Source organism: Hirundo rustica, chromosome 1, assembly GCF_015227805.2.
Source record: "Hirundo rustica isolate bHirRus1 chromosome 1, bHirRus1.pri.v3, whole genome shotgun sequence".
Lineage (NCBI taxonomy): Eukaryota > Metazoa > Chordata > Aves > Passeriformes > Hirundinidae > Hirundo > Hirundo rustica.
In genome coordinates, this window is record NC_053450.1 from 136770123 (window position 1) to 136797299 (window position 27177).

The following is a 27177-nucleotide window of genomic DNA, read 5'->3' on the forward strand; positions in this document are numbered from 1 at the left end:
CAGTCACCTGTGCACTCAGTATAATATTGGATGGGGGTAGTGCATGAGGATTTATGTATACAAATAAATTCTCACTAGCCCAGTTACTCAGAACAACAAAGTATAATAATAGGTGACAGAATTCACCTGTTTTGAAAAAAAAATATAATATTTATGTTGACATTAGAAATGTTATCTGGGACGTGCTGAACTTCATGCCATGCATGTGACTTGCTAGATATTTCATGGAAGCATGTTCTATGTTTTCTTGGATTTTTTCCTAAATGATTTAAAAAAATATTGTTAATTTTTTTTCCAACTAGGTAAAGACCTTGCTTGGCTGCTTGGCAAGTGGTCAAATATTAATTAATCAGAATCTCTGGGAAATCAGAGGATAAAGATGATTCACCCTCAGTTTTAAGGCTTGGGACCAATAAATGTGCTTTGGGACTTCTTTGCATGCTCCAGGGTCCAAGATTCTTTACAGTGTAAGAACCCATGTTAGCTGGAATTACATCAAAAGAGTGTTTTGTTGAAATCAGCAGCAAATTCTATGAAGCCATGTCCAGTATTACCAGAACAAAAGGCAAATGTGTATAGTATAGACTTTTTCTTTTCTCTGTTTCAACACTGATTACAACTTCCCTGTACTCTTTAACTGATTCTCCCTCATCTCCAATTTGTATCATTTTAAGATGTGCCAAAGGAAAATCATGAAACCTTTGCACACTGTTAATAATTGCCTGGTTTCAACTGCTTGATTAATCAATTAATAATGGGTGTAAGAATAACTCAGAATATAACATTATTTAGGTGATTTCTCATTATTTACATTAAGAAGGTTCTAAGTATTGTATGAATGGGAATATTTTCTGTGCTTAAAAGAACTTTTATCCATATCTCCCCCCAAGACTACCACATTTTTTTGACTTTTTCTTGTAAATCTGCATCCATGCCATCAAATATCACATAGGATTGCTGAAGATTTTCCTGCAGTTTTCATGAATGGCTATCTTCCTGTGTTTCTATTACTTTCTTAAACATCTATTTGCTGTCACTTTCCTGAGCAACCTCAGTTTGATTTTTTTTTGGAACCTTTTTTATTCAGTTTCTGTACTTTGACTTGGCATGGGTAATTCTACCAAAGTGTTAGATGTGCTTTTTTGCAATGTAATTGAAATGAAGCATTAAGGTACAGGGAAGCTTTGGGTTTTAATAGCACACAAAATCATTTTTAATTAAAAAAAATTTAACCTTTTAAAAGTTTTAACCTTTATCACAATATGATAGAAATTATGAAGTTATGATGAAGGAATTGGATATAATAGAGTAGATAATTTACAGTCTGTAAAAATGTGTGTATAGTTACACACATATCTACCTTCATAAATAAATATAATATAATATATATAGAAATAAATATATTGCTTACATTTGAGAGTAAAAAAAAGGTATTTCCTTATTCAGCTCTCTTTATTCTTTCAAATAATATCTGTAATTGCTTTCTCACTGATTTATTTATTTTCACTTAAAATTCGTGTCTTCTATGGCAGACCTTGTTGTCTATAAAGTTAGAAGTCACTTGTTTTTCTATCTAATTTAATATATTATCTATTCCTTTTTTTTACCCTAAAAGGAAAGCTCTTTAGTGTGAGGGCTTGCTGTTTGTTTGACAGAACTCACCTGTTATGCCATATCATATACACTCATGGGACTGCATAAATTTAAAACAAAAAAAAGTGTTTTTTCATTATGATGAAAAATGCTTGGGCTACTCTAGTAGCTGTAAATCCTCGAAATCAGAAGTAGTTCAGGAAACTAGTGAATGGATGTTCAGCTCTGCTAGTACTGGCTGGAGGCACAGCTTGACACACATCATCAAACATCCATCTTGTTATTGTCAGCTCAGTTGAATTTGGATGCCCAAGAGATTGGACCAAAGAATATTTAGGACTCTCTGCTTATGTTGAAGTGCATCATCAGCATTCCCCAGTCTGCCGTTTACAGGGGTATGGGTTTTTAAAAGCCTTTCATTGCTCAGACAGATGAAACTTTGTCTTTATGAAAAAAAGAGAACAATTTATCTGTAGATGAAACAAAATGTTTTATAAGAATCAGGACAAGATCCATCCTGGAAGAGCAGTTAATTGTATGCATGAACAAATATATTTTCCAGTAAGTCTTGTTAACCCTCTTTCCATGTTGTACCACTGAATCACAACCCTCTCATGAGCAATTTTCATTCACTGCTAGCCACTCTGCATAAATGAATGAGATGCATTAGTCCAGTTAAGGCCGTGGGCTGCGTATGTTTACAAGGAGATCAGAAAATCTTAAAACATTTTTTTCTTAACGTTTATACTGGCATATCCAAATGCATGAGGTTGGGCATTAGGAAAAGGTTCTTCACCCAGAGGGTGGCTGAGCTCTGCAGCAGGCTCCCATGGGCAGTAGGCACAGCAGCAAGCCTGACAGAGCGCAAGGAGCGCCTCAACAGTCTTAGCTGTATGATTCAGCTTTGGCTCGTCCTGCAAGGAGTAGGGATTTGGATTTGATGGCCCCTTTTGATTTCAGATATTCTACAATTCTGTGAATTTTAATGGTGGAATAGAGATTAGATGTACAAGATAATATTGTACTCTTGTATATGATTATAAAGCTCTTAAGTGACATGATAATGGAAACATATTTTTTGTGATCTAGAATTATTTTCTTTTTTAGGTACTCTATAAAAGCAGTAACGAGACTTATAAACTGTGGACTCAAAGTGGCAGCCAAGGTCCTCAGTGGAACAGAGCAGAAGTGTTCTTAGGAATTCGTTCAAATTTTCAGGTGTGTATTCATATGTGACATGCTTCCTAGAGAGTTGGCTATTAGTATTTCTGTATTAAGCATTCCTCACCTCCTCATTTCCCTTTTTCCACCATGCATGTACCTCTCCTCCCTCACAGGAGAAAACATCTTTTTGGCTGTCTGATTCATTATCTGAGCAGGACACATGTTTTTTTGAGATTTCTCACTCCTCTTTAATCTCAGACTGATATCCATTTTTAAGACTGAGAATCCCATCTGTCCTTGAATCCAATTCTGCTTAAAATATTCTACTTCTTTCTCCTTAGTGCACAATAAGTAAAAATATCTGCGTTCTGAAACAAGAATCTTGAGCATGATGTTTGCTTTGAGACCAGAGCAGATTCCCAAACCTCTTAGAGATACTTGCTTAGCTGTAGAGTTACAGAAAAAAGCAAAAATCCCCAAGGATTGTCAGTAACATATTTTTAAAATAGTTGCATTTCCTGATACTTCTGTCTTGGAAATTTAATGAAATTTTAAAATTATTTTTACATTCATGGGAATACATGATGAATGACAGACAAGTCTTTTTCTTTTCCTTACTTTGGAGAAGTAGGAAGTACTAATATTACCTTGGTATTAGTTCAGGATGAGCTCTCCAAGTGGCATGATTTATTTCCTTTTTTTGTGTGCTTGGTAATGATAGAAGGTGGTCCTTCAATAATTATAGTGACAGATATGTACCAACAGTAATACAAGACTTCGTAGAATTATTCTTTGGCGGTGAGAACTGACCACTTCATATTAAAAGATTTGCGAGGACCATCAGTCTCTGTTCTTTTCATGTTGTGTGTATAAGCTTTTCTCTATCAGTGGCTTACTGTAACAGCTCTGTAATTTTTATTAGGTTATTTTCAGGGCAAAACGTGGTGTCAGTTACATGGGAGATGTGGCAGTGGATGATATTACCTTTGAAGATTGTTCCCCTCTGCTTATCTCAGACAAACCTTGCACATCAGAGGAATTCATGTGTGCCAACAAGTACTGCACCCCAAAGAATAATCTGTGTGATTTTGTAAATGACTGTGAAGATAACTCAGATGAAAGTCCTAGTATTTGCAGTAAGTATGGTAGTTTTTAAATATAATTATCATAAATAACTGTGCTTGCTGTGAATTTTTATTACTCAACTACTTTTGACAGCTCATCAGCTAAGAAAGCAAACAAGAAGGTAATAATTTAATTCTATTCCTTGGCTTTTGAGGAGTTTAAATTATTATTTAATTTAAAATCACATTTAAAATACAAAGAGCTGCTAATGAATGTGTTAAAATTACTCAGAAAGCAGCTGTCTTTAAAAGCAGAATAAAATTATCCTGCTTTCCATATGAAAAGGATGTATTAAAGCTGAAAAAATAATCCAAGCATAATAATTTTGGGAGATGAGGTATCTACGTCCTTAGATATTTCAAGGGTTGTCAGGTCTCAACAAGTTATTTTAATCTGAATATTGTACAATTTTGGTTTTACATGACATATCAAGAAGCAGCATATGTAGTATCTGATTCAAAGAATGATGTTCCAAACCAAATGGCTCTTCCTGGATCACAATATCTTTTTTTTTTACTACTACAAATGTGGGAAATGCTCACACAATCAAATCTGCATTGTTTGGTGCCATATTTACAGTTGCATCATTTTTATTGAGAATATGAATTCGGTTTATCAAATTCTCAGTGAACACCATTCTGTGAAGCAAAGGTATGCTGATACCCTCTGAAAGCTAAGGAACATTGCAAAGGAATTATGTTTTGCAAATTATTTTCATACTATTAAAGTAAATGATTCAGGAAGAGTGCATCACTAACCATTTATGGGGTCCAGTTCAGATCTTCTGCAACTAAAAATGAAGATATTTCAAGTTGCAATTACTCTGTTAAAAAGTATTCTCAAACTTCGACTTTTGTTTTTAGAAATTTAAAAATATTAATAGTTTGGTTTGGTTTGGTTTGGTTTGGTTTTGTGCGTTTTGGCTGTTTTCTTGGGTTTTTTTGAGTTTTTAGCATTGTCTGTGTTTCCTATAAAATATCACCAGACTAGAATAAATTGAAGCATTAAGGGCAAAATCGTTCAAATGAACCAATGGAATTTAGTTTTGCCACCACTACAATAAGAATTTTATTTCAATTTCCCATTGGAAGAGATGAATTTAAACAGTCCAATAAAGTGAATACTTTCTTCTAGCCTGTTTTTAATTATTATATTTAAGTAAGGAAAAAATATGTATTTTTTTTAAAAAAATGTCCCTAACAACATTTTAATTTAAGCTTTACAATGAAGCATTATGGCGTTTTAAAAGCATAGGAGTCATTTAATATGCAAGTGCACAATCATCTGCAGTAACTTGAGCTTCCAAGCAGGCTGCCTAAATTCTCTTTTTCATTAGTGGACTAACTTGTTTTCAGGCTGAAGTTCATGCAACTTAAAATCAGTTGTTTGAGTTAGATTAAATAAGTTGTCCTGTAGATATAAGTATCTCTCTTTGTTGACTACAGGGATCTTACAAGGACATCTAAACTTAGATTAGGTAATACTCAATATGTATAGCATTAGCAGCGATATCAGTGCTCACGCCTTCAGATCTTGATTCTTGAAAACATGTCTTTAAAATAAAATGGTCAGTTGTATGCATGAATTTTATGGACTCAAAATGGAATTTGTAAATAATGGAAGGAAATTTTTTAACAATGATCTTGAAATATTGAGGAACTAAATCAGTTGGAAAAATATGTTTAGGACAAATTTTATGGGCAGTTGCATTCAGTTGAATTAATCTATATTCTGGGATTTTCATAAAAGATAATATAATTTTGCACATCAGGTTTGGGTTGATTTTAATTGTTACTTCAGATGGCACTATATTGGCAGACAAAGGTAAAAGGAAAGCTAATTTTGCTAAATAGCTCATACTTTCAAGAAAATTTTCTAACTTTTTTACTTTATGACATTCACAGGCTAAAATTAAAAGAAGAAATATTTTATCTGATTTCAGCCTGAAATTTTTGAGGTAGCTGTTTATCCTGTTTTGGTCCATGTCTAGATTCCATGGATTCTGGATCCTTGGCCTGGTTACCAATGCTTCTGGGTATCTTTCAGTTACATAAAACTACTTTCAAGTGGCTGAACTTCATCAGATCTCAGAAGAGGCTCAGATTTTAATTACATTTTGGAAGAGACATTTTGTAATTTCTGATATTGTCCTATAAAACAATACATACAGTTTCCAAATTTATCTTCAAAGCACTTTTCTTTTCATCAATAACAGTAAGATTATTCAGGGCACAGTCCTGCCTCTTGAAGTCTCTCTTGAAATTACAGCTTATTTCAACAATTTTAGTTTTACTTGGTAGTCATTCTAATTAACTTATAGATGTACAGGGAGAAAAATATACAGAAATTAAACTTATAGAATGATGCAATTGACTTAATTTATGTGGGCAGTTTATTCAACATGCTGGCTGTTTAGACATTCAGGATTCAAAAATTGATAGAAGACCATGCATGTTGTCTCATATAAAAATCAACCAAAATTATCACAGGTTTCTCATTTGTTCATATGAACTTAGGTTGTACTCACTGCAACTCAGGTTGCATTAAGCACAACCTAAGGAGAGTATGTAGATAATTATAGAACCATTTATGTTGGAAAATGCCTTTAGGATCATTAAATCCCACTGTTAACCTAGTATTGCCAAATTTACCACCAAACCATGTCCCTAAGCGCTGAATTTATGTCGCTTCTAAAGACCTCCAGGGATGGTGACTCAGCCACTTCCCTGGACAGCCTGAACCAATGCTTAACAACCCTTTCAATGAAAAAACTTTTCTAGTCTCCAATCCTAGCCTCTGCTGGTGCAACTTGCGGTCCTTTCTTCTTCTATCACTCATTACTTGGGAGAAGACACTGACCCCCACCTCCCTATAATCTCCCTTCCAGTAGTTGTCAAGAGCAATAAGGTCACCCCTGGCCCTCCTTTCTCCAAACACCCCCAGCCCCCTCAGCTGCTCCTCATCAGACCCTTACCCTTCTTTGGACACAATCCACCACCAACATAATTATCTGTTTCTCTATCGGCTAAGAAAATACAAGTGAAATGAGAAATTGTGCAAAAGTAGGTTAACTTTGGGTGTGATCCAGCTCAAGATTGTCCCAGCCACATTTATGTTTTGTCTATATGTGTCTATATAGAGGCTGCTGTGTTTTTATGGTGCTCAATACATCTATTTGGATGTGTCTGTTCCATAGATAAAGACATTTATTCCTGTTCTCACCCAATCTCAAAGTATTCCATCAGAAAGAGGCTGATTTTCTGCACATCTTGAATGTTCTATGGAGGGCCAGTTAAGACCCTAAGTAGGGTTAGTTAACTAAATTTGGTTCCATTTATATCAAGAATCCTGTTGTCTGTAATAAAAAAAAAAACACACTGGGCCCACCTCATATGTACTCAAGTAGGTCTATCCTAATATTATAGTCAAGAACAATAAAAATGTTCCTTTTAATGAGATACATGGATTTTTTTTTTTTTTATAGTGAAGCTTTCTTCTTTTTTTTCCCCCATAGATTTGAGTAGTTGGTTGTGCTATATGTACCTAATTAACTACTTGAAAATAAATCTCTTTTCATGTGTGTGCAAATATATTTCAGGTACATCTCTTGGGCACTGCGATTTTGAGTTTGACCTTTGTGGATGGAAGCAAGATGAAAATGATGATTTCAACTGGCACCTCAGATCTAGCAGTACTTCAAAACTGGGCACTGGACCAGCTACAGATCATACACTGCAAGAGCCATCTGGTCATTATATTTTTATAAAGAATTCATTTTTTCAGCTACCAGGACAGAAATCTAGGATTTCTAGTCCTTTCTTAAGCAGAAAGAACAAAAACTGCAAGGTACGTGAGGGTGTGGTAGTAGAAGGAACAAAGAATTTGATTTCTAGATTACACCAAAAGAGTACTCCTAAAATGATTAACAATGATTACTGAAATAATCATCAAATAATTACTGAGACAAAAAACCCCATAGTTTGGTAGAGAAGTCAGGATCAGATCTTATTTCATTAAAACCATAGGAAAAAATATATCTTGCTACGGGAGAAGAATGATTTTGGAAGTAAATGAATACTCTGTGAGATTCAGATGAGGCTGAAAGTAAATGCAGTGTCTGATTTACAATGTCTTATGCAATTCATCCAGAGTAACAAGCAACTATTTAATGGTTTCTGATTTTATGGAGAAAGTGTGTATAAGTGCAGTAACAACAGCTTTTCAAAGAATACAACAGCAAAAGGAAGGACGTGTGACAGAAGGCTTTTTCACAAGCTCTTCTCTAGAGAATGGAGATGTGTAAGCCTTGATCTTCCAAAATATTACAGCACATTCTGGTGACTTCAGCTTGAACATTTCTTTGCAAGCCTGGAATAAAAACTTTCCTGGTTTTGATACATCATTTATAGTCTTTGCTAAAAATAAAATTTCCCAGAAACTTTAGTTGTGCCTTATTTTGAAACTGCAGGTGTACCTTTATACATCTAATAAGTAGCCCTTTCAAGAGGACAATTTTTATAGAGGCCATTTTTAAAAAGCTTTGGAAATTAACTGTTTGTAATTTTCACAGAACTATGCTCATCAAATGACGGTGGTCTTAGACTGAAATTCTCCTAAACAGTTTACTGGCTATCTAGGTGACATCTCTGCAAAATGTCCAGTCATGAGCTTCTAGTTTCATTTATCTCATACTGTTCCTGAGGAATATTCCTAAGCAAAGAGTTTATCTGTAACTTGGAAAGAGTTCTGCTTATGTTTGAGATTTCTAACCAGTTCATTTTACTGAAATACTTCTCTCTGAAAACTCTCCAAAATCTTTATAGAAAAAAAAAAAAAAACAAACAGGAAGTATTAAAAATATAAAAATAAAAGGTTTGATTTTATGTTTAAAAAAAAAAAAAACAACAACTTGTATAATTGGGATATTCAGTAGCAAAATTTAATCTAGCCATTATAAAATTATCTTCAGAATTGGAACTACGTTAATTTTTTGCATGGCTTAAATACATATACTAAAAAATTCTGCTTAAACAAACATGGAGATCCAGTCCTCCTGCTTCTAATATCATACTTGACAGTATCTCTTTCTCTACATTATCTGGTTTTATGCTCTAAAAATACCTTTTCCAACTTTTGAGTTCCATGAAGCATAAAACATATGCAAAGAAATGGAGAATAATTGAGAATGACATGTTGATGTCTTACTGTTATGATGTATCACACATTAAATGCTATTAAGTACTTGAAATTTAACTATGGGAAGCTGTTGCTGTTATCATGTGGAAAATTATTTACAAAAAATGTGCAGGTTTATGCACCTTGTACAGACCAAACTCTTGACATCCATGATGTGGCCTGAAACAGTCAGTCACATTTATGGTATTTTACTTTTTGAAGGTTCTGAGCAGTTCTGAAACTTACACATAGACAAATGAAAAAAGAAAGTGTATGAATGGAAAAAAAATGCTTCCAGATCTGAAACCTCATCTTATAATATCAGAGTATTTTACTCACAAGTATTTACTCTGAGGTGTTTTACTCCTTCATATGGGTTATTCGAGAAGAAAATGCTGTATCATATATTACAACAGATTTAGTATGGGATCTTAGACCATTTCAAATCATTGGAAAATTAACATTTACATCAATGAAACAAGTTCTATGCAGAGAAAACAAATATAGAGCAGGACCTACAGAGGGACACAAATGAATCAAAATATTTTGTCTGTATACAAGGCTTTCAGAAACAAAGGTGCACCTTCAAAAGGAATAGAAATCCAAGAATGACTTGGAAAGAGCAAAGAGTGCAGTTAAATGTGATGAATTTTCACAATGATCATTTTTCTGTATGTATTTGGTCTGTTGTATTTCAAAATTTCCCCAATTTTACTAGAAATTAATAAACCACTATTTACTCATCCAAGTACTTCTTAGATATTTTAGGGTTTTTTTGTTTTTTTGTTTTTTTGCATCTGTCCCTGTAGACATTTTGCTCCTGTTATAGATTGAATTATTTTCTAATTGCACACTCTATAATCTACTAAACACATTTTTAACCAGAAAATTGTTGTAATTGTAAACTGAAGTTTCTTCCTATATTGTAAATGGCACTACTCCATTCGTCTGTTTCCTTATGAAGTATTTTATTTCTTTTATATTTAAATGCAAGAGTCATTCAAAGCACTGCAAGATCTGCTGTTGAATATTTTAATGCCAATTTTGAAGTTGGCTTATAAAATAGGTAACAAATGGCCACTAGTAAGGTGTTTTTTGGCCTTTTGATTAAATTATTTTTCAATCAGTAAAATTAATGACTACTGTGAATGCTGTTAGTAATATTCAGTTTAAGAATTAGAGGAAATACAATAGCAGAATTTGACTGAAGTCAACTATTGCATACTTTATGCTCTTGTTTTTACTTACAGATAATATTCTATTATCATATGTATGGAGCTCACATTGGATCATTGATTATCTACCAGAGAACTACATTGAAACATGAAAAAATTCTCCTTAATCTTACTGGAAACCAGGGAAATTTCTGGCAGCGCAAGGCACTGACTCTGCCTGGAAATGGAGATGAAGATTTTCAGGTTGTCTTTGAAGGGATAGCTGGAGAAGGCCCCAAAGATGGCATAGCACTTGATGACCTCACATTTTCCAGAGAGTGCTTACCATCCCAGGAGTTTTTACCAGCAGAACCCACAAAGCTACCTCCAATAGGTATGTTCCTCCTATGGACAGTCTGTTTAAGTTTGGAAAGAAGGAACAGCAGCATTATTTTTATTTCTTTGTCTCTCTTTCAAAAGAGAAATAGTATACATATCACACTTTCAGGCAGCTCATGAAATTCTAATAAAATCATTCTACAAAACAGTTGTTTGGGTACTGAGACAACCATTGTGAATCTGCAAAGCTTATTGTCTAGCCATTCACATTTAGCCAACATCCTGCTTAATTCAGTAGGATTTATTTAACGAAAGTTGTAAAATAGAGTTGTTATAGAATAAAGAACTGAGTGGGACAGAGCTAATATGGAGAGTGTGCAATAAGGCCAGCAGGCTTAAATAATTTTTGGCTGGTAGGAATTGCTACTAATACTGCTTAGGCGCCATATCCATCTTCTGCCTGTGTGGTATGTTGTCAGCATCAGTGCAATTATTTGCGCCATCCTCACTGCACTAGGGAAATAAGACTCAGAAAACATTCACCAGAAATAATACAGTTTGGATGGGGATGGATCCCAATAACCCCAAGGTAAGATCTACTCATGAAAGCACTGATGCTGTATTTGAGCGGTTATTTGCTTGGACACAAATGATGAAGGAGAGACTCTTTTTGACGGAACAGGACAAATCTCTTTTCTCCTTCCACATTTATCACGGAGTTACTGAAATGTAACCCCCTGAAGTGGAATTTAGGAGATGCATTTTGTTCCTGAGCCTACTACAAATTTCCTGCATGGCTGCAGAAAGTCATTTTATCTCACTTCTCTGTCTTTCTGATCAATAAAACAAAGTTAATATTTCCCAGTGTCAAGCACTACCATGAGAACGGATCATTAATTTATGTGAGAAACTTTGCTTTGTTACTGCTGCTAATGAGTAGCCTTCCCCTTTAGGATGTTATTAAGCACTGCTTAGGCATTGGGAAATAACACTGATGAGACTTCGTGAAACCCAAAAAATTGCACTGAACTTTGAGCACAAAAATACGGGCAAAATTTTCCAGACATCTCTCTGATAAGGTGCCAGTTCTAGTACTGTTGGCTTCCTCCTTCTGCAAAGCCAGTCACAGAAATTTATTGCAAATGAGATTTGTATTTTAAAGTTCAGCTTTATATGAACGTTACCCCAGGAGGAACACTAGCCAAGCTTTCTGATTCTTTATTTTTGTTGTATTCAGAATCTATCCTCTTAATGGGAGATGCAAGTCCCTGTGGCAATGTTAGAAGCTTTAAAAGCTTTGGTTTTGATAGTAAAGGATGTTACAAAACACTTTTATGTTTTATAATAAAAAAGATACTAAAACCCCAGGAAAGAGCCACCAGAGACTGATTTCTTGGTGCAGCTCATCTAAGATGTATTTTGTGAACTTCAGAGGTTCACAACACTTTAACGCAATGGTTTAAATTCATCCTTACAAGAAACCATATTTTTTTATATTGAAAAATTTTACTTGTCCAGGATAAGGGTTTACATGACCCACTGAGGGGTTCAACTTAGAGCTGCTACTTAGCAGTGGTATCTGTTTGCATCACTGCTTGGAAGTGGGTCTGCTTCTGCCTATAGAAATGCTCTGAACTGTGGTAAAATGCATGCTGGATGTCGTGAAAAGTGCTCTGTAATGTCACTTTTTGAAATAAAACCAGATAGAATGGCCATGATGATCAGCTGCAAAAATCTGCAGCCTTAGACTTATCTGCTTATATGTAGAAACAAAGGAAAGTTTAACCAAAAGTAAAGCAGTTGTATCCATTGATCAATCTTCTGAGTTTTTGAGGATGAAGAAGGTCATGCAGCAAAGATCTGTTTCCTTCTTGTCTCCAGCTAGGGAGTGTATTTGCTAAGAAAGTAAAAATGTTTCCTCTTTAAGAGAGAATTTTTTAGTTTTTAAAATCTACTCTGATACAATTCCTTTTCAATTTTTTATTTCTTTTCGATATTTGTAATGTACATATCAAAGGAGAATCTTCTGAGCTTTATTGAGCCATATCACTATGTAAGACAAGTATGCTGAGGAGTCTTTGCTTGTTATTTCAGTGCATAGTTATATGGCAATGAATGTAGTGTAAAAGCAAAATAGAACAGAATCATCAAATGTTCCCATCTGTGACAAAGACTCTCGCCGCTCAGAAGAATTTTTCCCTGACTCTATATAAACACCTTGAAATCCTGCACATTAACAAAAATACATTCTAAAGTGGTTGTTTCTTTCAGCCAAACATGCAGTAATGTTTAAAGGCTGGAAGTGAGCACTGGACAGCTAGAAAAAATAATTTTGAAAGTGAGTGTTGTCATTTTCTGTTAACTACAAGATACTGTAGATTTTTCTCAATATGCAGCTTAGCAACAATAATGCTGAACTGCAAAGCCACTGAGAGCCACTTAAATTGCTTGGCCTGGGAGACATTTAGACTGGCCCTTATCAAATTTTCATTGTATGAGCGTCAGTTTTTGCTCATGTGCCACAATGGTATTGTGTGGAGGAAAATGCAAAGACAATTTTGTTCTAAGGATATTATTCATGTCTGTTGCTGTGTCTCTGCAATGTGGTGAGATTTTTGAGTTAGATTCTTCTTGTGTAAAAGGCTGCCTGTAAGCACAGAAAGAGACCCTGGCCACACTGAACCTTGTGAAGGTTGCAGTTGTTTCTGTACTTGGTTTGTGTGGCAGGGTTTTGGTGGCAGGGGGCTACAGGGGTGAGCATCTTCTGTGAGAAGGTGCCAGAAGTTTCCCCTGTGTCTGACAGAACTAATCCCAGCTGCCTCTAGGAGGGACCCACTGCAGGCCAGGGCCGAGCCCACCAGTGATGGTGGCAGAATCCCTGTGATAACAGATTTAAGAAAGGGAAAAGTGGTTGCACAAAAGCAATTGCAGCCAGAGAGGGGAGTGAGAATATGCAAGAGAAAGAGCTTTGCTGGCATCAAGGGAAGAATGAGCAGGAGGAGGTGCTCCAGGTGCTGGAGCAGAGATTCCCCTGCAGCCTGTGGTGAGTACCTGTGGTGAGTTAGGCTGTCGCATTGCAGCCCATGGAGGTTAATGGTGGAATAGTTATCCACAAAAAAATATTTTATACTTACAGTTGTTTGCAAAAGAGATATCATGGATTTGACCACAATTTCCATAATCTCTAAACTCGGTTTTCCTATCTTCTTTCTATCCCTTCCCTCCTGCAGTGTTGTTACTGACTATAAAAATTGCAGATCTCTCCATCAGAGTTTCTGCTCATGTCTCCTATCATTCACCTGGGAATACAACAGCTGCCAAGGGCTGCCTGATCAGATTAGCAGGCTACAATAAAGAAGTTTTTCCCAGAGACTAGAGAAATGGTATTGGCTGACTTCAGTTTTGTAGAGAAGACAGTTATTTCCAGCAAATTAAAAGCAATTCACTGAAGTGTGGAACCTGTCTTTGAGAACTTTGAGAATATAGGAATATTAACAGAGAATCAAATCAAGGCCCTATTCACTTGATATCCTCTCTGCTGCTATCAGTGAGATGCTGAACATATATGATACTTCTTCTTAATGTTCCTAATATTTCCACCTTAGGAGACCTTACAAACTAAATTTGGTTTTGGACATAAAATGTACTTAAAGTATTTGTCTTCTGTATCGAGCCTAGTCTCCCTACAAGCATATTTGGAAGTATAACCTGCTTCTCATTTTTTGCCTCTTGCTGAGAAGGCGACTCTGTTTTTACCCTCTTTTTACTGAAAATGGTGAACAACTAAACACACCTGCTCTATATTGTTCTCTATGCAATCATCTTTAAGCAACATTATACACTGAAGGGGTTTCATCTTATTTCTCACATGGAAACTCTTCCTTATGTTTTCCTTTCACTGACTTTTAAAAAAATCCACAATACTCTTTTGGGATAATAAAATCAGGTCTGCGTAGAGTATTTAGGAAGTGAGTGACCAGTGGAATGATACCGTAACAAAATTGTTCTTTTTCTCTTTTCTCTCTTTCCTGATAAATCCTAAAACCTTGAGTGTTTTGCCCTTTTTGAACATTGAGCTTTTGTATTCCTGGAACTGTTTCAGTACTATGCTGTGTCACTCTTTAGGAATGGTAGTGATAGGATTCCAGAACCTGTGAAAGATGGACTGTGTTATTCTCTGTAACTCAAACACATCTTTTTTCATTGCCAGTCACTCAGGGAGCAATTAATTTGCTAAGTTGTGACTGTTTATCTTCATGGTAGTTGTATAAAATAACTGACACACCTATGGGGGATGGATGTTACAGGTATTATAAGAAAGTAAGTGTCCTGCAATGACAGCTAATGTCAGAAAGGCTTTTTAGTTCACAACGAGGACTGTGTACAGTCCCATTGAGCAAGCTCATTTTCACAAAAGACTTATTATCCATAGTTATTCCTAGATTATGTCACCCTGAATACCTTCATAACACTGGCAAAGATTCTTAACTCATGCACTTCTCTTGTCATTTAAAAATAAAATACAGTCTTGTTGGTTTTCTGTTCTTTCCTTGGGATTTTTTTGTTTTGGTTGATGGGAGTTTTTGTTCCATACTGATTTTTAGATCATTTTAGTACAAATTTCTACTTCACAAAAAATTTTTAAAATTTATAGAATTCAGTCAGCAACATAACTATAAACATATAAACTAAATATATGCAAACTAATAGAATAATCAAGAAAACAGATTTTTCAATAATATTTGCATTTGAAAGATTGCTCAAAACTCTGGAGTGTACTCTAAAGGCCAAAGGATATTGCTTATATCACTCTTTTGCAGTTATAATTAGATCTATTAAAGTTTACAGACACATAAATAGAAATAACTTTGGCTGTTTTTGTAACTAATATATAATTACAAGAATAATAAAATTTTATGCTTTGGTGCATAATGTGATCTGCTGAAAAGGGAAAAAAAATCTCTTTACGCAGAACTAATCAAATAACAAAGCATTTATAGCTTTGTTTGAAAGAGCCAGCATTGACAATTGACTGAGAGAACGGGATGTGAAATGAGTAAAGTAGTACTTCTAAAGCATTTTAAAACCGGTTCTGGAAAGAGAAAGAAATAAAAACAAATATGAAACCAAACAAAAATAAACAATTAGCCCCAAACCAACAACAAAAGCTTAACAAAAAGCAATCAACTAACTAAACTTAAGACCCTCCACAAAAACTCAAAAACAAAAACAAGCATATAAAGAGAACACATCGTTTCTATTTGAAGATGGAATCTGTCTATTTAGTTGCCTTAATTGCATACACCAGATTGTGAATTTTTTTTCCTCCGTTCGTACCTGAACAGCAACATATTTTCAGATGTATCTAGAATGAAGTTCCATGCAAAGGGCAAATTTCATTTTCATTTATAAAATAATACAAAAGATTTATCATTATGGTATTTTAAAACCATTTTTCTCTCTCTCCTTTCTGGTACATTATACAATTACTTCCATATTTTAAGAAAAAATAGTGGAAATACTGTAGAATATGTAGATTGGTTTAGGAACTTGGTATAAAGTTACCACTTTTGAATATGAAGTAGTCATGAATACAGGTTACTTGAAGTAAAATTCTACATATATTGTCCACATGTTATGAGGAAGATTTTCCTTTTATTGACTGAAGGAGAAAAAGTACAGACCAGATTTTGGTGGTGTATTTTCTAATTCTGTTGAGATTTCTCCAATTAAATTTCAAATCAGTGTAATTGTAACCATTGTACTTTATCAATTTAACTGGAAGTGTTGCCCTTGCACAACCTTTTTAATTCCAGTTTATTCTGATTCTTCTTACACAATATGAGGATTTATCACCTAAAGAGAGTAACTAAAATTTTCCTTTTAAGTTGTCCTACTAGCATGTTTTATAGAACAAATAGGTATAGAATAAGTAGGTGTGTTACACTCAAGCAACATGGAAAGTGTGCACTATTTCTGTTACTGAAGATATTAGTATGCCAACATTGTGTCGGAGGAGTTAAAAAGACCTTGTGCCTCCTTCTCTAATCTCTGTTCTTTTTATTTCTATTGAGTGAATGCACATTCACATGCATCTAAGCAATTGAAAACAAATCTTTTGCTCTGAATAATATTTTTTTTTAGCACTGCCCTGCTTGTAGCATATGCAGTGAACTCAGCATGAAGAGGCACTGAGTAACCCCTCTTGCCTTCAGGTCAGAATTTCTGGTAACCTTAAAGAAAGTAAAGCACCATGTTAGGACCCAGTGAACGTGTCACAGATTGGGTATGTCTTAAAGTATATTGAGTGACTGACATTAATCAATACTTTTCTAATAACAAAGAAGCAACAAACAAAACAAAGACTCTTCAGTGCTCTGTCATGGGCAGAGACAATAACATTGAACAGCAATAGCCTACCTTGCTGTTTATGTTTTTGGTTCTTTTTGCTTCTGAGGTTGAATATTACTGTATCTGATTACTGGAAAAAATTCTCTTGTGTTTGTGTGTGGGAATGGTCAAGATAAGAAATTAATTGAGGAAGTTTTGGCTGTTGAAGGTGCTTTCATCTGCTCTTTGTCATGGCAATAACTGAGGCAGTTAACAGTTTCTCCTAAAAGTCCCTTTTGCAAATGAACTCAAGTTGTTGTTTTTCTAACTTTCAGTTGTTCAGAATGCAAATCAATGTGTCAAAGTACTTGCAAGGCTTACAAAACCAAATGCTTGCACTCAATTCAAGTAAATAAACCTATTTCCTTCAGAAAAAACCTGTTATAGTATAACATTTTTTAAACCTTTTTCCACAACACCCCAACATCTGAAAGTCTTTAAAAATTCTTTTAATTTCTAAAGCTTTGCTTTTGATATGAGGTCCATTTTTCACATTCCTGCACTGACAAGTCAATATTACTGTGCATCATCAAGAGTGATGAAAACACTTTTCTCTGTGTCCTTGGGCTATACTGGTGAGATACTAGAGGAAAGATGTTCTTGTTAACAAATTATTTTTTTAAGGACACATAGATTTCAGTCACATGGTAGTGTCAACTCAGAGTAAGAAGGATAATGCAGTAATTTTTACAGAGAAAGACTCAGAGATCTAAATTATCCAGAGTCCCTATCCCTGAGATGTCGCACTCTTAGTCTGATGATTAATTACTCTGGCCTCTGTACCAGACTATGGTTCTACAGGAGCTCTAGCTTTGACTTAGAAGAAGGTATGCTTCTAGCTATGTGAATGTTAATAAAATATTTTGAAAGTATTTTGAAGAATCTCTAGATTTTCACAACTATTGATGGGTTATTCTGATAATTGTAAACTATCTCATTCATTTTATTTGGTTTTGGAGTAGAAAACATTGATGCTGGTACTTTTAAATATAATAAATTCAAGAAGGTTAACAACTTATTAAATTTAACAACTTTAAAATAATCCCAATTAGAACATAATCTGGCCACTTCTGGAAAGGATAATAAAAATATTTTTATAAATACATTAATAGCAAAAGAAGTGGCAAGGAAAAGCTCCATCCCTTATTGGATGCAGGGGGAATATGAGAAAAAGATGAGGAAAAGGTTGAGTGCTTGAGACCTTCTTTGCCTCAGTTTTCAACAATGTCAGGTTGCCCTCAAGAAAAATTCATTTTCTCTCTTGGTGTGTGCAGGTACACTTCTATTTTTTTTCAAAATATATTTAAGGAAAGGACCCTTCTAAAATAAGGAGAGTAATCATTCTCCTAAAAAACATGTTTTAAGATATAAATGTTTTACCTGTTGATTTTGCTCAGAGTATAGAAACGAGGGGATTATTAACTGGTGCAGCTGTTTTCCTCTGTTGTATAAATCCTCCTCAATTCAAAGATTATTTATCTGAAGGATACATATAAAGATAAGATATTTGTCTAAAAGGGATTCTAAGAGCCCCTAAGGGTCTATTGCAGCCTAGTGTGTCTACGCAGTTACCACATAGGACAAAAAGTCTACCCACTAATAATCTTCAAAAAATATTAATTGGAGGAAAAATTTACTGAACCTTGTAGAGGAGAAGTTCCTTTCAATTAAATATTTCTCTCATACACACAGGAATCTATATAACAGAGTGTATGAGCAATTACAATTGAGAAAAAGTAGGGAAGAAAGAAAGTGAGCTCTAAAAAAATATTCCTTTTCATGTAGGTTTGGGGTTGTTTTCGGGGAAGGGGGGGAGGTTGTTTGTTTGTTTGTTTGGTGAAGTTTTTTCCGACAGTTTTAAAGCTTTTGAAATGTCATTTAAAGAGAAGCTATACTATGGAAGTACATCCAGAAGCAAGTCACGTTACAGACTCAGTTAAGCAGTGTAATATCATTCATTACACATGCTTGGAAAGATTCATTCATGCCAGGATTCAAGACAGATTTTTTTGTTTTTACTCAGGATACAAAGACCTCCACTTTTCAACTCTGTTTTTTTTTTTGTTGTTGTTGTTGTTGTTGTTTTCAACCTGAAATTGGAAACAATGCTACAAAGGGTCCTCAAAATTCAATAGTTATTGTAATTATTGATCATTGAACTGCAAGGGAAAATATTTCAAGGCATGAACTGCATCACTTAAAAGAAAGGCAGGATTATAATAGCTAGCTCCTGAAATATATACGTCACTTGCATTAGGCAACAATTTTATAAAAAATTTTTGTCACCCTTTGGGATACAACACAGATGACTGAAATTCTGACGATTGATAGAAGTTTCTGACGGACACTGACTGATTCTTCAACACTATTGCACCACTCTTTTGACCAGGACTATTTTCAGAGATCATGTACTGATAAAAATCTCACTGATGCTCATATAAATTCGTAGCTGTGAACCTCAAACAAGTCTTTTTCTTCTGGTCAGAGATTACCCATTTTTCTTGTCTCCAGATTTGGAGCTCTTTGCTTGATGTTCTTGAATTTCAAAGTCAGTATCAGATTTTTGGTTTTACTTTGTTCTTTTTGATCAGGAATTTTTCCTCCTTTCTCTGAGAAATTATTAAAAACCAAATCATACACAATCTTTCGGAGGAAACCTGATACATATTTTTTATGTTGCTAAGAAATCAGGAATTAAAAGTTAATTATTTCCCTGGAAATCTTGCTAGATATTTCTAACACATTCCAATATGTATTTGTAGTTCAAATTTATTTTAGTAAGAATAGTGTTAGGAGGACATTAACTTGAAAAGGAGAGGTTAACACTTGTTTTCTTTAGCTGATATCTAGAAATAAAGTAACTTGTTTTCATTTAACCCAAAACCCACAGCAAAGGGTTCTGACAAGGCTTTTTCACTTTGGAGTATTTGTAATTTAGAGTCTGGCTGAAACCAGTGCCATGGGATGGAGGTTGTCAACGTGACAGCTGAATACTCCATCTCTATCCTCTTTTTACTAATTCATGAGTTTTTCAAACCTCTTAATAAAATACAGCCTTATGTGAATGTCATTTAGCTCCTTTAAATTAATACAGTGGTAATGGAAACAAGTTTTTAGTACCATGTGATTTTCAGTATCAGTTAACTGAGATTCTCCCTGTTCTTGTGCACCTTTTAAACATGTATATATTCAGATTTTGTCTGTTGAGCTTATATATTCATACTCCTATTTTAAAACAAAATTATGCTTGTTCATTTATTTCTGGCACAGCAGAATGTAGAAAAGTAAATGGGAAGGGGTCCATTTCAAAATGTTGTGTTTCACTTTTTGATAACAGAATGTACTAAAGTTGCCATGTTTTAGTCAGAGTCCTTGCAGGAGCTGATCTGAAATGAAAACATGAAACTTGGAAATAGATCCTGTGATCTGAGTCCTACAATCTTTAGGCTGTACAATAGCAGAATTATCCCTTAATAATGGCAGGAAGACTGCACAAAAACGACGCCGTCAACCTACTGAACTCATTAAAAAAATCCATTAAAAGACAAACCTCTGTAGTTAAAACAGAAAAGTTTTTTTCTTACAAATTAGGGCTCCTAAAGTAGGCTCAACTTTGCAGCTAAAATAAAATTATTTAATCCAACACCACATGAAAGGAGAATGCCAGCAATTAAGTCAGACTAGAAAGCTTTGTTAGTGATGGAATGCCTGGCTGGAGCTTGCCCTCTGAGGCTTTACAAGGGAAACAGTCATTTATTTAAGCAATCACTTGACAAAATACAAAAGAAATAAACTGATAATGGATTGGTACTTCAGGGAAACCAAAGGCTTTTAATAAAACTGCTCTGGACCACCCTCCTCTTCCTAAATATTAAGCTCTGTGAAATGTAACCTTCCAGTAACCTTGCTGGGATGCATGGCACTGTGATTCACCAGGACACCCCCATTCTTCTCTTTTCAGGCTCCTGCTCACATGGTCATAGGCAGTGCCAGAATGGCAAGTGTTACAGACCAGAACAAAGCTGTGATTTTGAAGACAACTGTGGGGATAATACAGACGAGAGTGAATGCGGAACTTCCTGCACCTTTGAGAATGGCAGATGTGGCTGGCAAAATTCCCTGGCTGACAATTTTAACTGGGTGCTAGGGGTCAGCTCGCCTCAAAGCCTTAGACCTCCCGGGGACCACACGCTTGGAAATAGAACTGGTATGTTGTTAGTTCACAAATAAGGTGTAATTGTCTTTGTGAAATGTCTCATACCTTCACAGGCAGCAGGGGAGTTCTAAAATCTCTAATCAGGTTGTGATTTTCAATGAATTAGACGTGTTACAATATAAAAAATACTAATTACCATTGTACAATAACTTTAATTTAGGAAAATTGAATCTTCCATGTTGTTCATATGATTCAGGCAAGATAATTTGATACTTGTCTGGAGAGAGGCATTTTGTCTGGCTGCAGTTTGCAAGGGTGAGTTAGCTCAGCTCTGAGATCCACTGAGTCCCTCTCCTCCAGAGTTTGAGGTCACTTCCAGGAAGCTTACAGTTTCCCACAGTGACTATTCACACTTTAATTTTAGACAATGTTAAATAAATAAATTTAAATAGACAAAGCTCCTTTGTTAGTGCATCTCCTGGTTTGTTTTGGCCAAAGCACTCAGTTATCTGCTCCTGTTCTTGCTACAAGTTCTGTGCCTCCATAATTTGCTTTTCAAGGTCCTATGGCTCAGACAAAGATGTTACTGAAGCTGAGCTCAGAACTGACCCTTAACTGAAATATTCACAGCAGAGTTGCACAAAGGTGTGATAGTAGTTGTGGAAAGTTTCCACAAACTGCTGAAGGACAAAGCCAAGTAATCTTCAAAATATGTAGGAAAAAAATAATTTGCATTGTCTAGTAATATATTCTTAAAGTATTATCACAAATGCACCACTACGCTTGTTAAATATACGCTTGACCTCAGGGAAAAAGCAAGTTTCTTATCCCATAATCACATGGCAAACATCTATGGTCGTATCTGAGCCAGAGAAGTGTCAAAGTTGGAAAGAGCCCATTTGTTTATGCCTTATTATTATCTAGTGAAGTAATTTTTTTTGCCTAATTCATATAAAAGCATTAGTAGATGTGCAATTATAATTTTTTTTGTTATTTATAATACATTTATCTTTATGAGAAATACACATTTCCTATTTGTACAAAGGAAAAAATTAACTTGAAATCTTGAGAGAATTTGTTATGCTTCTGATTAAAAATAAAGATAGGAGACTCAAGGACCATATCAGTGTTGAAAAATATTAACTCTAGACATCTTATTTTGCAATTTCCTCTGACAAAAACATTTATATGTTCATTAATATTCATATAGAATAAAAATGACAGAAGGTAATATGAGCCATTAGGGATAATTAGTGAATTATAAATGCATAAATGTTTTCTTCCTGTTTCACAAGTTTTTATACAGTATGACTTGCTATTTTGAAGATTACTTTTCAGGACACTGTATCCTGAAATTTATCAAAATGTAACTATTGTGTGATGTATTGTCAGAATTGCAACTACTGCTGTTCAGCAGGGACATGTAATCAAAGTAGCCAGAAAACATGGAAGGGTTCCCAGTCTTCTACTCAAGTCCATCCAAACCTTAAGCTGTTACCACCAGCTCATTCCTGATATAAGAAGTGCACAAGGAATGGGAACTGATCATTGTTTCTCCTGAGGTTGACTAGTATGAGATCTATGAGGGAAGAGTTCTTCACATGTCTCTGCATTTACTTTGCTGAGGTTTGGAATCCAATTTGAAAATGCAAAACATTTTTTCAGTAATACATCATTTAATTTCAGGACATTTCCTGTATCTTGAGGCCACTGCAATAGGCCTAATAAATGAAAAAGCCCATGTGAAGAGTTCCATATGGAAAGAATCAAGTGGGACTTGTGTGATGAGCTTCTGGTACTTCAAGTCATCAAAAGCCATGGGACACATTCAGGTTCTGATTAAGGTAATAAAAAACCCTTTTTCTTTTGAATATATTATACCTATAAGGGTGTACGTGCTCCTGCAGAGTGCTTCAGCGCTGTGACATTCTGTTGTTTAGCTGACGGACTGGAAGAGCTCCCACGCACCTCCTGGTTACGTGCTGGTTTTTATTACTCCAGCCTCTTAAAAATGCTTTTAGCATTTCTCTTCCAAGAGAAGCTTCACTGAATAGAAAATGAAAATATTTTAAGATCCTTTTTTAATTTTCCCCTCTTCACATATAGTACCTTTCTCTTTGATTTTCTCTATGCAAGGCTATTTTCACATTTTTGCTGACATCCTTATTGGTATTTATCAGTATACAGCCCTATTGTTCTGATGGGATTACACTCACAAGAAAATTGCCAACATGTACAAAATGAGAACAAAATGCAAAAATATGACTGCATTAAAGAATTTATATATTTATATAAATGGGTGCAGAGTACACAACCAATTTTATTTAGAATTTTTTTTTCTTCATTAAATGTGAGAAGACCAAAAACTTATTTTAAAAGTCTATTTAGTTATTAATTTGCAAGTAAAATCTGAGACATTTGTAAAAAGTTGGCTGTTCCTTTGCTATTCATTAAAAAGGATTAACTGCTTATAAAAACATTTTTTAAATCATAATATGATTCAGACTAGAAATTAATTCTTATGTAGATATTAATAATCAATGCTGTTCAGTCACAGTGACCAAATATACCACTTCTAGACATACTAGATACCTTTGCAAAAGAAAGCATGTATGTTTATGCTTACTTGTATCTGTGCATCTCTTCTGGTTATTCATTTATAAATCATGGTGCAATTTATTTGCCTATTTGCAATTTATATGTCTGTTAACTTCCCTTCCTATGATAACTCTAATAATGTCTTGGTGAACTGCATTAAAGTTGCTGTTTTATTTCCAATGCATATGTTGGCTGACTTCAATGATAATTTATTCTTTTCCTTGGGAACTAATTACTAAAATTTTTTTCTCCAATATTCTGGATAATATAAAAAATAATTTAAAAGCCTAGAAGATAAAAGAACTTATAGACTTTAGTATCTAGAGATACAAGCTAGGGTATGACAGACTGAAATATAAAAATGATGAACCCTTTCACAGGCATTAGGAGCTTTTTTTCATTAATTAGTCCAAACATCTACAAATAACAACAGACCACTCATCAACTGTATAGTTATTGAGATGTTTTTGTACAGCTCTTTTTCTCAGAAAGGCTCAAATTTGTAAAGAAGGCTAGTAGATTAAAGAAAAGTAATAAGTGTTGTTTGAAAATAACTTTCGGTTGTTAATGTATTAAAAAATGAAAACAAAAATAGATCCCATTGCATAAAATAGATTCTGTTGCATAAATGAATGCAAAAATAATTTATCTTAACTCAAAAGTCAGATTACGTTCTCATTTTGTTACTGCACTTTGTAACTTGTAGTAACCAAATATTGTAATTATAAGAATTTTAGGATTGTTTTATTTTAATTATAAGTTAACTTGTAAACTAACTTTGCTGGACTAACTAAAAATATCTACTAGCAGCTTCAGGTATGTGTGAGTGGTTTGCAGGTAGTGTTTGTGTCCCTGTTGATTGTGTCTAGTAATTATTTTTTCTACCTTCAGAAAGGACAAAGTGGTTTAATTTTTTTTTCTATATTAACCTGAGCAAATGTTTAGGTAGTTATCCCTATCATAATAGCCTGTAGACATTATTTTCTGATGCTCTGAGATTCAAATACATGACTTTAATTGAATTTTCTATATGACAATCAATATTTTTTTTCTAAGATTTGGGAATATTCTATATGTTTTCTCTTTGTTTAATTCTTATTCCCTTGAGACATTGCCCTCCTCTTATTTTCACCTTATTTCATTATCCTAATAAACTTTCAAAACATTATTTTTATGTTATAAACATAAATATATTACTCCAGGGAGTTTAAAGATATTTTTAAAGGCAGTGTGAACAGAAGACATTTGAGTCATGACTTATTCAGGGGGGGTTTTTGGGGGTTTTTGGTTTTTTTTTTTTTTTTGTGTGTGGTTTGTTTGTGGTTTTTTTTTTCTTTTTTTCTTTTCTTTTCTTTTAATGAAATCAAGAATTCTACCTGGTGATAGGAAAAAATTATTCTCACCATTGTACCTGGGATTTTTTACAGATCAACTTAACTTCACCTGTCATGCTGCTTATAAGGACCCATAAATCCATATTTTAATTGGAGTTTCTATTTAGCAGTGTCTGTAAGAATAAAATCTAATTAAAGAACACATAGCCATGGGAAGTCATACTGAAGCTTCTCCTGCTGGTTCAAACTGCAATACCTAGATACCTCCATCCAGATTGAGTATCCCCCTTGATTTAAAGTAAAGTTAATGCCAGTGAAATCAGATCTCTAGGTAGTGACTAGTTGAAAATAAAAGACAAGGAGATGATCTGGGAAGGTAATTATCATCTCAAGTTTAAAAGCTTAGCAAACTGTTGCTGGTTGAAGTCGTTCCATCCACTGAAAGTTTAAGTGAGAGTGAAGACTGTATATACAATGGAACAGCAATGAACAGTAAGATGAGGTAATATTTTATAGAGGCAGAATGAAGAAAAAAATTTTCTTCTTTCAGAATTATCACAGTGGAACAAAAATGGTAATTAAAGGTAAAAAGCCATTTTTAGAAAAATCATAATTCATGGCATGCATCAGTGTCTTTTCTTAATATATGCATTGTTTGTCCACTTTCAGGAAATCTAAAAATCTTATCATACTATGAAAGTGATATCTCAGATTATGAGATAAACTAGAAATAAAACTGAAAGATCATAAATGCGTACTAGAGGCAAGCATGAACTTATTTTGTTAAAGTTTTCAGCTGGAGAAAATCAATACATTTTCCTAATGGAATTTCTCTGAAGTTACTCTTGTTTTGATTTTTTTCTCTTGAAATTGTTCTACATATTCTTTGAAGAAAACCATACATATATGGAATAATAATAATAATCCATTGAAAGTGATGGGCTGTTGAACTAGCTGCATATATTATTCTTTAAACAGACCCAGTCAACATTTATGTAAACAAAAGATATTGACAGTGCAGCTATTTATGAAGACTGAAGTATCCAACTCACCACCCATCTAAATTCAAATTATGCAGGTTTTGATAGCAGTGCAAAAGCAAACAGAATATTCCCCAAAGAGATCTGGATATAACTAATCAAAACTTTTTCCAGTAAGATTTTGAGATATTCTAGTCTTGACTCTGGCAGTTGTAAGAGAATACTATTCATTGTAGAAGATATTTCAAAGATCAAGTGCAGCATGTTCACTGTGCCTGTTTTAGTGTTGATGGTGGGGCACTACATCAGCAGTCGGTTTATTTTACGAGTCAGAAGAAACAGGGTATTTTTAAACATGCCTATAGAGAGGCAAGCAAGAATTATTAGGTGAAAGGGATAATACATTTCATTATTCTGCTGATCTAAAATAAGCTTTCTACTGTCGCTTAAGCTGTCTCTGCCATAAAAAAAAAAAAAAAAAAAAAAAAAAAGCAAGTCCTAGGTATCACAGAAGGAAATCAGCAACACAGGATAAAAGCATTTGTTGAAAATAATTTAGGATCTAGTTAGAGGAAGATTGTCTCAAATATTTGAAACAAGTCTCCAAAACCAAATATGCAGATAAATAAGGAAGGTGAATCCTGTCATTAGTACCTCCCTCTGCTGACTGTGACAAGGCCAATCAATACACACAGGATCATTAGGAGTTCCAGTGGACCTTACCCAGGCATTTAATTAATTCCATCCAGTTACAAACGAGCAAAGACAAGGATATTCAGGAAAACAAGAAGTCCTGCCCAGCACATGGCATGTGAAGCAGGGCCCCATTTACACCGGGCCAGGGCAGCAGGCAGCTGGAGCCAGCATCCAGCCTCCTGCAGCTGCTCAGGGCTGCAGCAGCACTGACCCTCCTACCCCGCTGCTGCTTCTCTGCAAGGGCTGGAAGGCATCACAGCTGTTCCCTCGGTATGGTTATTGCTCTTACCAGCCTGATGGAGAGAGGAGAGGCTTGGTCATGTAGAAATGCATGGCTTGGCAGGTGCCACAGCCCAGGTATAAATGACTCACAGTGGATTTTCTAATTCCCTGGTTAGTTTTAATGGAGTTAAATTTTACTGTCCCAGGCTGGGGACATGAAAATCTGCAGTAGAGGTTCTGCAGATGCCAGC

General features: G+C 34.7%; 1 protein-coding gene across 1 annotated transcript in view; it reads left to right on the forward strand.

Moving 5' to 3' along the window:
• Positions 1-27177, forward strand: part of MALRD1 (MAM and LDL receptor class A domain containing 1) — a 235169-nt gene that overhangs the window by 92160 nt on the left and 115832 nt on the right. Inside the window, exons 22-27 of the mRNA XM_040062159.2 lie at positions 2701-2811; positions 3680-3893; positions 7481-7728; positions 10308-10605; positions 20902-21147; positions 22783-22940. Coding sequence (XP_039918093.1) covers positions 2701-2811; positions 3680-3893; positions 7481-7728; positions 10308-10605; positions 20902-21147; positions 22783-22940 — 1275 coding nt within the window. The remainder of the gene's footprint in view (positions 1-2700; positions 2812-3679; positions 3894-7480; positions 7729-10307; positions 10606-20901; positions 21148-22782; positions 22941-27177) is intronic.